Consider the following 13694-nt stretch of genomic DNA (forward strand, 5'->3'; position numbering starts at 1 on the left):
ATTAATAATCTAATGATGTCATATATAATAATATATCAGTCAGAGGGACCAAACCACTACTTTTACTGCAATACTTTAACTACATCAAGCTCATAATACTTATGTACTTTTACTGCAATACTTTAACTACATCAAGCTCATAATACTTATGTACTTTTACTTTGATACTTTTAGTTTGATTAAATGTTGATTGACAAACAGCCACTGGTCATTTATCATCTCTAACTGGACACAGAGTCAGAACCAGCTCTGTTCAGTGTGGTTAGAAACATCATGGCGCCCTCTGATGGATTTATCTTCACACTGCAACTGAGCGCCAGTAAACGTGAATACATTACAAGTCCTGTAGATTTGTTCACACTTCTTGTGTAAAATCTGAATGTTTGTCGTGTTGGTGATGCTGATAAGGATGAAATAAAAAGATAAATCTATCTTGTTCTCAATGATGTTCATATGATGTATGTTTATATTTCCAAATAGTTTAATTCAATTTACTAAAGCTGCAATCTGCTGTGAAATCAACACATCTGTTTATTTCTGATCAATACTCACTTGTAAACATTATTAAAATCATTTCTGTCTTGAGCTTCTTTTCCTACAAAACAATCAAGATGCCGTCAATCATTTTCAAAATATTGAGAAATAAACAAAGAAAACTGGGAGTAAATCTTATTTTATTGTCTTAAAATCAGTCAAGACAGTTTCTTGACTAAATAATCTCAAATATTTCTCAGTTTGACTCATTTACATGAATTCAAACACTTCTGAAACACACAAACATGAGTTTTTATAAAGTTGATGTATCTTCAGATCCTTCTGGTTGGTCAGACGGTAAACAAACTCGTCTGATCGGTGTGACGTCAGAGCTGCAGGTCACGTGTCTTCATGCTGTTATGTCAACAGTCATGAACAATAAAGTTTTAAAAGCTGAATGTTGAACATCAGGCTTCAACGGCTGGTTTGTCTTCACCTGCAGAGAAACAACAGATGAGTGTCAGGATCTTCATCTTCAGGAGAAACATAAACAACAACAACAACAAAAACAAAAACAAAGACAATACAAACCAGAAAACAGGTTTTGAAATGATTTGATCTGATGTGGAAATATGACAGTTCTGGTATTCGCCACTAGATGGAGCAAAATAAAAACTTTTGTAGAGTAACCAGGGTGAGTTTTTGAATGTGTGTCGTGAGCAGGATGTGCTCGTGACTGAAGGTTTGACATGTTCACTCAAAGCTTTATGGTTTCCACATGCAGGAGCTTCTTCTACTGGATTCATTACCAGTAAAAACAGCAGGAGTTCTACTGGTCTCATGAACAGACCATACAGACATAATTCCTACATAACAGCAAGTCATCCAGACTGAGATGTTTCTCTTTCAGTGACATTTCGCAGGTGAATCAGACTCTCAGTTGCTGCTGCTGGTTGAACAACTGCAGCTGAACTTCAGTATTTACTTACTGGAGATGAAGAGAAGCTGTCTGATCCACACTGACGCTCCTCTGTACAGATATTATACTAAATACTACAAAACACTATATAAAATATGACAACAAACCATCACAGAAAGCCTCAGATTCAGGTTCTGTTTTCTGAAAGTAAAGCTGTTCAGCTGGAAACTGATTTAATAAACTTTAATCTGATTGTATTTCAGTGAAATGTTTCTGTAGCGTCAGTATCTTGTTCAGCTGTAATATGGAGGAAAACATTAAAGGACACATATTCTGCATATTTCCAGCTCTATATTTACACTCTGGGGCTCTACTGGAATATCTTTGCATGATTTACAGTTAAAATGTCCTTATTTATCGTATACTGGTCCTTTATGCAGCCCCTCAGTTCAGCCTCTGTCTCTAACAGGCCCGCCTCCTGATGAGTCCACTCTGTTCTGATTTAAAATTGAAAATATAGAGCTGGTCTGATTATTGCTGTGGTTGTAAGTCACACTGCGGTGGGAAAACTAGTTTATGTGGACTGATGTGATACGAGGAGACTGATCTCCTTGAAACCTTCAAGTTGACTTTTTCAGTGTCCTAGTTCATTTTATCCAAATTTGTGCATGTGTGATGATGACGGAGATGTAAAAGTTTTTGCAGGGATGTTAGAAGGTGAAACAAGAAGCAGAGTTGTGCTGCTTCTGTTCAGACTTGTGACAAGTTCACAGTGTTACAGAAAAAAGTGACTCAGGTGCTTCTTCAGACATGAGATCAACATGTTTAATTACCATCAGATTAACGTAAAGAACTGCAGGTCTGAAAGAAGCTTTTAAAGACAGATCAGAAGAAAAACTGAACATTTAACTGAATCCTCATGATAATCCCAACATTAATGAGTGTGTGTGTGTGTGTGTGTGTGTGTACGTACAGTCAGGTTTGGGTGGAGGTGGAGGAGGAGGTGGGGGAGGTGGTTTGGCGCAGGTGTAGGACACCTCCAGGTATCTGGTCTGCTCCTTACAGGGATATTCACCAAACACCCGCTCAGTGACGGGGACCAGACAGGACCTCCTGTTACCACAGCTGCAGACACACACACAGATCACGATGGATGTGTGAACAGTTTTCCAACAGTTACTTTATGAAGTGATAATCTGTGAGTCTGTCAGCTGGACTTCTTCTATCTGATATATTCATGTTTAAAGATGACGAGGAGGTTTCCTTACAGATCCTCCACCACCATCTCAGCCCAGGGGAAGGAGCAGTAGTTGTCGGGTCCGTCGTCAGGTTGGGCTTTTCCCTCCCCGCACCTCGTCCCCACGCCGACCTTATACAGGATGTGTTCCAGCTTTATCTTACTGCCGACCTCTGCAGGAGGAGACAAGACGAGTCACAGCTTTCATTTGTCAACTTTTCTTTAACAATAACGTGGAAACGGAAATGAATGAAGTCCAGCGGTGGAAAAAAACTTTAACTTAAGTAAAAACAGTGGTACAATGAAAAAATAATTAATTATGAATAAAAGTTCTGACTCAAATAAAAGTACATTAGTACTGGCAGCAAAATGCACATCAGTTATCAGTTACCTCATAATAATAATAATAATAATAATAATAATAATAATAATAATAATAATGATCATAATATTAAGATAAATGTGTTTCTGTGTTTTCTTACCACACGACATCTCAGCAGTGTCATTGTGACAGGCGTAGATGACCTCTCCCTCTGTTGAAACACACACAGGTCAGACTGCAAGCAGTGACATCATCATCATCATCATCATCATCATCATCATATCGATGAAGGCTAAAACAAAGAGATTGTTAAATTAACATGTTTTGAGTTTTAACTATCTCCCAGTTTACTCTCCTCCAGTGTTTCCTCCACACTACGATTATCAGAATTTACTGATAATTTAATTTAACGTGTCTTGTTTATCACAGTTTTAGAAAGAAAAGCTTTTATTGACATGAGTTGATCTTCTTCAAGTTTAGCTAAACTTACCTGCAGCGCGAGTGAAATACCAAGCTGCAGCCAGCACTGAAACACAACACAAAGTCGTCTGAGTTACAACTTTTATCATTTTAACACTGCAGTAAAAAGATCCACTTAATAATATAACTAATATTTAAACTAAACCAGAAAGGAACCAAATAACCAGTAACCAATAATAATAATAACCAGTTTGTAATAAACTGACAGTCAAACATTTCTGCATTTGTGAATGAAATCTGACTCCTGGCATGAAAATACATCACAGATGTTAAATATCTTCACTCAAAAAACATCAGATAGTAAAAGATGAAAACTAAATACTGCAGTAAAATATTAATGTATCAAAACAAAAATCTCGTGTTGTTAATCAGTATGAGAGAATTTTTTGTGAAATTTCATAAAGCTTTGATACCTTAAACTTTTACAGAACTAATGAACACTTTATCATCAGCAGATGAAACACAGTTTCAACCATAAAGCTCCGTAAGAATGTCAACAGCATTATAAACACATTCAGAACCAGAGGAGACAAACATTCAAATACCAAACACTGAGTTTAAAAAAAAAACTAAAATCAGAAGATCTGCAGGGATTTTAATCTGCATGCTTATATTTATATTTATATATGAGCAGTAGGATCTACTGCAGAGAGAAGCAAACTATATACATTATAACATTATATACATAAAAAAAACTCCTGAAAGCAGGATAATAAATATGAGAATAAAATGATATATAAATAAAAAAAACTCTTGAGAATGAGGATGTAGTCAATATAGAAGAAAAAGAACATAAACCACCAACACGTCCCAGAATCAACACAAACCATATAAAAGCTGAACTCAACTGCAAATCGAGATTAATAAAGCAAATTAATATATAAATGCATATGATGTTTTCTGTATGTGTACTTTTACTGCTACAAGGACCAAGTTATCTTCACACTAATGTCACTACAAATATCTGATCACTTATTTAAAGACTAATTTCAACAAGACAAACGAGTCCTACAGTGTCACACATGGTGTCTTTAACATTTCAATATTTAACATTTTGTTCGTCTTGTATTTTTTTCATCTTCTTTTCCTCCCTGTTATGCTCCGCTCTGGTCTTTTGGTTTAATCCTTGAGCCCAGAAGTCCATTGCAGTCAATTTAGACAACAAGTCAATTCATTTATCTTTAACTGTACTTTTGGAGACAAAGTCAAGCTTTCCATAACAGATATAGTTATTTAATAGTAATTTTAAACAGTCAGTATAATTTATACTGTTGGATGCATTTGGGACACAAGTTGCAAATATCACCTGAAAGAGTAAATAACAAACAAGCTGTAGAGCAGAGAGGATACTCACAGCCGAAGGCGACCAGCCTCAGTGGGACCATGTTGGTGTCTCCTCTTCTGTCTCCACCTGCAGACAGTCTGACAGTGAAAGCAGCATCTGGACGTCCAGGTATTTATGTGTCCGTCCTGACGGCAGACATGCAGACGCCTGTCCCGCCGCCGCCGCAGGCACGCGGGGGCCTCCTGCCCCAGATGTGATGAGCATGTAAAAAGCAGCAGGAGAGATCTATAAATCCACAGGTTTCAGGACCTTTAACACTTTACATCCCAGCTGCTCCTCATTCTCTCCATATTTCTCATTAAGACGCTCAGAGCTTGAAAGAAAAAACATCTGGATCTGTTAACCAGGGTGGAAACTGTGTTAGCTAACAGGCCCAAATTTACAAAATGTGCATGTTTTGAAGGCCCTATAGCTCTGTCTATAGTACACAGACCTGGTCTATACGGGGACTTTCATCTTTGTGACAATTAGCTTAAAAACAGACAGTGATTTTTCTTTACAGCACACAAATACTGAACCCTTATTCCTCAAATCTTAACTAACTATTGATGATGTAAAGTTCTCACAGTAACCTGAATCTCCATCCACATCTATCATCTAATTTTTCAACAGTTCAGACAGGTCTGCTGATGTATGACGGCTGTCCTCAGATGGAAAAACAACGAGCCAATCAGAGTTTAGCAGGCGGGATTCAGAATGAGTTGGTCGTCTTCTTTTACCAGAAGCAGAAAAATAGTGACGAGTGTGGATGAGATGTTTTCTGCTGTACAGATTGTTGTTATTTATCTTTAATATTCATTAAAAACATTAACTGCTCTTAAAAGACGGGTTCACAATTTTTCAAGTTAACAGTCAGGAGCCCAAATGAACATTAAAGCTGTTTTTCTTGCTGTAATCATTCCTCCTGTTCATACTGACCATTAGAAGATCCCTTCATAATGACCTTACAATGGAAGTGATGGAGGACAAAATCCACAGTCCTCCTTCTGTGCAAAAATGTATTTAAAAGTTTATCTGAAGCTAATATGAAGCTTCCAAATGAGTCAAATCAAGTAGATATCTTTCAACGTTACAGTCTTTTTAGTGTCAAAGTCCCTCTTTTTGTTACTATACTTCCACCTGCAGCTCAACAGGGAAACACTGGAACCCAAATCACAATTATTTTCATTGTCATGTAAAGTTTTGATTATTTTCTTGATTAATAGATAAAATTTTGACCAGCTGGAATAGAAAATGTGAAAAAATAATGAAAAGTGTCCTGAGAGGCGTCTTCTTTCATCCAGCATGAGCCACATTGATCAGGTTAAATATTCTGGTCTTCTTCACATGTTAATAACTTTTAAAGGTGGGACTGTTTTACTTAAAGTGTTTTTAATATTTTATCCACCTCATTTACATACGTAGGGCAAAATATTAGAAATGCACAACAATACGAAATCACACCAAACAACTGCATCAAAATAGACCAGAGTTTGTGACCAGAGTGTAAACAGCAGATCAAAATGATGTTTCTCAAAGTGCTGAAATGTGTAAACCAACAGAAAACCTCCTTTCAAACCCAGCAAAGTTCACTGATGAGCTTTAAAGTGTGATGGGAGAAAATTTTAACACAACAAAGTTACTGAGTTTCATTTTTTGAAGAAGCTAAAAACAATAAATGTATTGTTTTTTCTTTATTATGAAATAAAATGTTGACAGATAAATATTGTTAAAAATCCTCCCCTGTAGACTACACAGGACCCCCAAAGATACCAAAAAGAAAAGTCAGAAAATGTCCCAACATGCATCAGCAGCTTGTTGAAGGAGTCCAGATGGCCGCCTGAGACTCATAAATACCAGAGTCCACTGCAGCAGGTCATAACTCAGCAACAGGACGCCAACGTCATTATGATCTTACAGAAATGACAGCAGCTTCCTAAACATTTCACATTTTAACTTGTTTTGGCTTCGATGATGTTGAGTTAAGACTTGAGAACAGAGTCTGACTCGGGTTGATGAAAATGAAGACTTGACCCTGGAGTTTATCTGTTGTAAGATGATCAACATGTTTTAATTTTTTGTTTTAATATTTGTGTCACTCATGGTGTTAATTCGTTATTCAGGTAAATATTGTTCCTGCCTGTTTATGTGGTCGTTCCTGTGTTCACTTAGTAGTAATCATTTACATTTTTTTTGTTATAGATACATATAAAAACAGTATATGTAGACACACACACACACACACACACACACACATATATATACACACACACACACACACACACACACATACATACACATACACACACACACACACACACACAAACACACACACACATACACAGACACACACACACACACACACACACACACACACACACACACACTCCACTTAGATTGAACTGAGTGCTGCAGGATTTCAGATAGGTGGTTAAATCTTATTGTTTATCAGTCAAGCAGATCTGGAGGCAATTTAAAAAACATTTTGATGTAAGTTTGACCTTGTTATACTTCCCTATCGAGGAAACCACAACTTTCCTTCAGCCTCCTCTGATTCCACTGTTCTAACCTGGTATAAAAAGAGAATTAATTAAAGCTGCAAGCAGCGTTGAACGGGCCCTCGCGCGTATGTCGGGCAGCGGTGCAATGGAAGGGCTTCTGTCACGGGCATGTAGATGTCTTCAGACCCGGGCTGTTTTCAGACAGTGCAAGAAGGTGATAAACATCACTTCCTTTGTCCACTGTTTTGCCTGATGCTGGAGCTGCTTTACTGAAATTTCATAGGGGGCGCTATTCAGCCAGTTTGCATCACTGATGGAATATTGTCATATAGACGTGTTCAGGCCGGGACTCTTATCAAACATGTAAAGTTTGGTGCAGACTGGAGCATTTACAATAAAGTTACAGCAACTTCCTCTGTCATGGCGAAACATCAAATCTCAACAGTGTGAGGATGAGAATTTTCTGCAGGGTGAGACATGTCTGTCTTGCTCACACCTGTGGCATCGAAATTATGCAAGTTTTGGGCCCATTCACTTGAATTTCAATGAGTGAATTAAAAACTCTTGATGAGTTTGTGTGTAAAACAAATTAATTTCCTAATTTTCATCAAGTCTATTTTTAGAAAAGTAAAGACTTTTGACCCACATGACCTGGTCAAAGTTTGATTGACATGTGTACTGTCAAGTGTGTAGAGACAATAAGTAACTGCAGCTGGACACAGAAAAATACTCATATATTTGAATGGAGGGTGTGAGTGAACCGCTAGGTGCTCGGGCCCTAATAAACGAAAAACTGCAGTACAGAGCTACAAATTTTAGTTTTGATTGTATTTTTCTACAGCACTTTATCACTAAACTGTCACCCTCACTCCATTTGTTTCCTTCCCCTCATAGGTCATCACCACTACTGAATTATAAATATAAGACCTATAATTATTGTAAAATAAATGATAATAACACCAAACTTCATACAAAGTTTGTATATAATGTACTGTATGTATATAGGCCTTTATGCCGTATCCTACAAAAATGAGTTGCATTCAACCCCCACACCAGTGATGGCTGCTGACTCAAAAAGTTGGGGAGGACAGGAGGAAAACCAACATACAAACTATATCATTGTCCCCCACCTGATGAAATCAGAGGGGTGGGGGGCAATTTTATATGCCAATAAAACAATTTGCTTTGTTACCTTTTGCATGTTTGTTCGCTGCTGCACTCCCTGTGTGTGTGTAACAAGCAGAGTGTATTAGCATCTAGCTGCTAACTGACGTTAGCGGTGAATATTTGTTTGGTGGCTCGTTCAACAAGCTGCAGTTATCAGTTTCTAAGTTATCATCAAGTTTTGATGATGTGGACAGAGGCTGTTTAATTTACTGCCATGTTCAAAAGAGGAAGGTTTCATGCCTCATATTCATGCCTCTGAACCTGTATCACATTATAAGCTTTGTGCTACTTTCTATATTTCTGTATAAGTAAATACATAGGAAACACATGTAAATCATGTGATATCTTGTCTGTTTTTGATGAGAACATAAATCTGTTGTCACAATAGAACAATACTATACATTTGAATTTCACTTTGTTGGTAAAATCACACATCTGAACCAGTCCATGGCTAAAATGAGCTCTTCTTTGTTTAGAAACAATATGTATATGCTAAATGTCTATAAAGAAGAAGCCTTTACACCACTCAGGGGTTTTTGTTTTTAAAAACAAATTGTTTTATTGGCATATAAAATTGCCCTCCACCCCTCCGATTTCATCAGGTGGGGGACAATGATATAGTTTGATGCGGTATGTTGGTTTTCCTCCCGTCCTCCCCAGTTTTTTGAGTCAGCAGCCATCACTGGTGTGGGGGTTGAATGCAACTCATTTTTGTAGGATACAGCAGAAAGGCCTATATACATACAGTACATTATATACAAACTTTGTATGAAGTTTGGTGTTATTATCATTTATTTTACAATAATTATAGGTCTTATATGTATAATTCAGTAGTGGTGATGACCTATGAGGGGAAGGGAAAAAATGGAGTGAGGGTGACAGTTTAGTGATAAAGTGCTGTAGAAAAATACCATCAAAACTAAAATTTGTAGCTCTGTACTGCAGTTTTTCCTTTATTAGGCCCCGAGCACCTAGTGGTTCACTCACACTCTCCATTCAAATATATGAGTATTTTTCTGTGTCCAGTTGCAGTTACTTATTGTCTCTACACACCTGACAGTACACATGTCAATCAAACTTTGACCAGGTCATGTGGGTCAAAACTCTTTACTTTTCTAAAAATAGACCTGATGAAAATTAGGAAATTAATTTGTTTTACACACAAACTCATCAAGAGTTTTTAATTTAGGCTATTAATTGAAATTCAAGTGAATGGGCCCAAAACTTGCATGATTTTGATGACACAGGTGTGAGCAAGACAGAGGAAGTTGCTATAACTTTATTGTAAATGCTCCAGTCTGCACCAAACTTTACATGTTTGATAAGAGCCCCGGCCTGAACACGTCTACATGACAATATTCCATCAGTGATGCAAACTGGCTGAATAGCGCCCCCTACAAAATTTCAGCAAAGCAGCCCCAGCAACAGGCAAAATAGTGGACAAAGGAAGTGATGTTTATCTCCTTCTTGCACTGTCTGAAAACAGCCCGGGTCTGAAGACATCTACATGCCCGTCACAGAAGCCCTTCAATTGCACCGCAGCCTGACATGCGAGGGCCCGTTCAACGCTGCTTGCAGCTTTAATTAGTTTCTGATTCTTAGAGGGTAAATTTGCCTCATTCTCACAATTATGTCAAATGTTTGATTTTCCAAGATCTAATTTCTTCAGATACCTTCAGATTAGACACTTTGTCCAGAAAAGCTTTGCTTCATTCCCAGATTTATCAAATAACAGCATAATGAATTATATTCTTTCACTCATTCAGCAGAGGATTCATTTTGTCTTTATATGACACTATACTTAATATTTCTCCACCAGTTTGGGGATGGTGGGAAACGGACCGAGGTGAGGAATTAAGTGACGACTGCTGGGAGGCCTCTCTTAAACTAATACATACTTCTTCTCCACGTGCTTGTCAGGCCTTATACAGCTTAAGGTTGTTTTAAGAGTCCATCTGACATATACGTTACTGTCAGATATGTCTCCTATTGCAGACTTGTCCTCGATGTAAAGGCCAACCTGCAGATCATATTCACATGTTTCTGTCTTTCTACATTCTCTAACAATATTTTTGATGCTTACACAAAGGTTTTTTTTTTTGTTTTGTTTTAAAAAAAAAGCAATCTCTCCCAACCCTCTGTGTGCCATATTTAGAGTTATGCCAGAACCGTGTCCTATAAAAAGCAAAGCTTGAGAAGTCAAAGCCTTCATGTCCTTAAATGCTAGACGGATCATCCTGCTCTGCTGGAAGGAGCCGTCTCCACTTAGAGACACTATGTACTTCCTAAAATTAGAAAAAAGTAAATACACACTCAGAGGGACCACACAATGATTCATGAGGACCTAGAACCCTTTTATATAATGCTACAAGGACTTACAGAAGCCCTTCTCTAACCCAAACCCCTTTCATCTTCAACCCTTCCCTCACCCCCAAACAGTTTTACCTTATACGTGATATTGTCATTTGTCATCAGTATGACAGTAAGTTTGTTGTAACATAAATGATATCTGAAGTTCTACATGCAGAGCTGAGAACTCTCATACTCTCTTAATTAATAATGAATAGATACAATCAGACTTACAAAGACATCAAAGGGAGAGCTGACAAGCTGGAGGGAGGAGAAATAACATGATATCTAGAATAGAAAGCATACAGTAGTTTGGATGTATACGCTATGTGAATTGCATTTGCATATATTTACTGACATTTTGAAATGTAAAAAGTCAATAAAGAACTCGTTAAAGAAACTGAATCAACTAAATTCTTTGTCTGAAACGACTTCATCGGACTTCATCTCACAGTTTGGTTTTTATCCCTTATTGTTGCATTAAACTCCTGTTTTATCATTTTCCTCTGTATCCCATCTCTTATTATCTGTCTATATTTGAATGGTTGTATTAATGCTTGTTATTGTTTCTGCTCTCATTGGACCTCTCTGTATAAATAAAAGTTGAATGAATAAATGAAGAAATCACTGAGTATATTTTACCAAAACATATTAATTTTCCTTAATTTCATAAACTACATGCAGAGTTGCTTTAATTTGTTTTGAAATGTAAATAAGTACATCCTGGCTCTCTTGATCATTTTTGCTGTTAAATGTTGTCATTGTGATTTTAATAAATGTTGTTATACAATGTAAAAGAGTAAATTCTGGTTTCTGATGTCTACTGGTGTCTTTTAAAATAAAATAAAAATAATAACTTGGCTGCTGACAATTCTCAAATCTGATTGGCTGGCAGACTAAACAGTCTAGTTTTATCATCCATGACATGAAATTAATGGACAGTTCAACTAGACAACTGTGTTAACTATTTTGAATTTGCCAAAAAGCACAGACACACTACTGTAATCTTTCAAAAATGTTCGTATTTTTCAAAAATATCCACTTCACTGTACAGATGTGTCCTCACATCCCTTCAATATCTGATTCTGGACATGCAGCCAAACTTGGCAGCAATACACAGTCACTCCAATAAATCAGACCTTAACCTGAAGTTTATCAGTAAATGAAACCTTTGAACAGGATGAAAGAAACTAAATGTGATCACACACTGACTTTAAGCTATAAAACAGACTCTGACACTGAGCTACAGGCTTAATTGTTGTTTAGATCAGAAATGTTTTTATTAAATTTGCTTTTGCAATCCTTCACCATCGTTAAAGTAAATGAAAGTAAAAAACTTCACACAGGTAACAACAGCTCACCCAAGAAAACCTTTTGCTTCTGTTTTAATCTGATAGAAATTCAGTCAATGATATTGAACATTAACTCTGACCAGGATGTTGGTTGATCTGCAGCGATTATTATAAACCAATAAACTAAACATCTGACCTGCAGTTTAACTTTCACAATCTGAGCAGCCATTTCTCCTCAGTGAGCAGCTCCCTTGGCAGCTATAGCAACTGAATTTATCCAGATATTAGTATTTACCATTAAACCAAAGACACGAAGAACATTTAGAATCCATGTTTCTTGATTTCAACATATGTAAGATAACAAACAATTACTGTAGTTTAACAAAAAGTAAACAGGTGTGAAATATTTGACAAATGGTTCCTTCTGATAACTTTGTGTGAATTTCTCTTTGGTTGCCAGAATATCAAGTTTCCACACAGTAACTTCATCTCTGTCAGTTTTATTTTACAGTCAAACAGCAGATCAAAGGTCTGATTTATTGCAGTGTGACTGTGTGTTGCTGCCAAGTTTGGATGGATCATCATCTGAAGGAAAAACCGGCTTAAGATTTACCTGCATGTTAGTTTTCATATTTTACTTTATCTTCATATTCTCATTAGGATTGGACCTTTAGCCAGTTCACTTTTCTATGACATGAAATGATTTTTTTTCTTGTTTTTGAATGTTTTTCCTCTCGTCAAAACAATCACTTCCTTCCTTTTATTTGACTTGAAACTAGCTGCAAAATTATACATTATAACAATCAACAGTCAACTTTTTTCTTTTGTTTAAATTATGTTATTCGTTATGCAAGGCGGAACTAAAAAACTACTACTGACAGTTCTCTCCGTCACTCAGACATCAACATGAACTCTTCCTAAACCTGACTGAACAAATGCACCACATGTCGTTACTGTCTTACAAAATGACCCTTATATCCCTTACAAAAGCTATTCATACGACCGCTTATATGATCTACCACAACTATGATTTGACTTTGGTGACATTTAGGCAGTAAGTAAGAAAGTCAAGTAAGAAACAAGATGTAAACGACAGTTTCTGGAGTCAAAAACAGAAAAGTCAGACATTTTATTCATCCAACCATCCATCTTGAACTCGCCACTAAATTCAGTTTAGTCTAAACTTTCTCTGACTGGTCAGCAGATCTGTGACTCGACTGAAACCTGTTTTCATTATTTGGAGAATCTTATAGATTCACTCAGACTTGTCATTCATGGACAGATCTGTATATCAGTAAGTTGCCTGCTGATGTCAGCGCTGAATGTTAAACTCTGCCCTTGTTTTATTAACATGTCAGCAGGGACGGCCATTTTAAATACGAGGATGTATGAGCCACGTATGACTAGAGTTTGGATCAAAGTCCAGTTTTTCTGTCCAATCAGGTTCCTCGTTTGCTCCTGACACACCCTTAGTTCACTCTCAGTGAGTCAGTTATCACTGTGAAGTCTGTACTTTCCTTGATGAGCTTGATGGTGAAATGGTTTTCGGGTGAGTAGATTTAACCAAAGAAATATGAGAATAAAGAAAATATGCACTTAATGACCAGAACAATAGAAACAGTGAAGTTC

The 13694-nt window shown here is 36.9% G+C and overlaps 1 protein-coding gene across 1 annotated transcript; it reads right to left on the reverse strand.

Annotated features, from left to right (window-relative positions):
- Nucleotides 1–668: 668 nt before the first annotated feature.
- Nucleotides 669–5608, reverse strand: LOC121903418 (L-rhamnose-binding lectin SML-like). Its single transcript, XM_042420419.1, has 6 exons — nt 4787–5608; nt 3443–3478; nt 3113–3163; nt 2662–2803; nt 2367–2518; nt 669–970 (listed from the first exon to the last, which is right to left on the reverse strand). Exons 1-6 carry the CDS (start codon nt 4815–4817, stop codon nt 942–944), a joined length of 441 nt encoding a protein of 146 aa, XP_042276353.1. The 5' UTR covers nt 4818–5608; the 3' UTR covers nt 669–941.
- Between the last annotated feature and the right edge of the window lie 8086 nt (nt 5609–13694).

This window comes from Thunnus maccoyii, chromosome 9 (genome assembly GCF_910596095.1).
Source record: "Thunnus maccoyii chromosome 9, fThuMac1.1, whole genome shotgun sequence".
Taxonomy (NCBI): Eukaryota; Metazoa; Chordata; class Actinopteri; order Scombriformes; family Scombridae; genus Thunnus; species Thunnus maccoyii.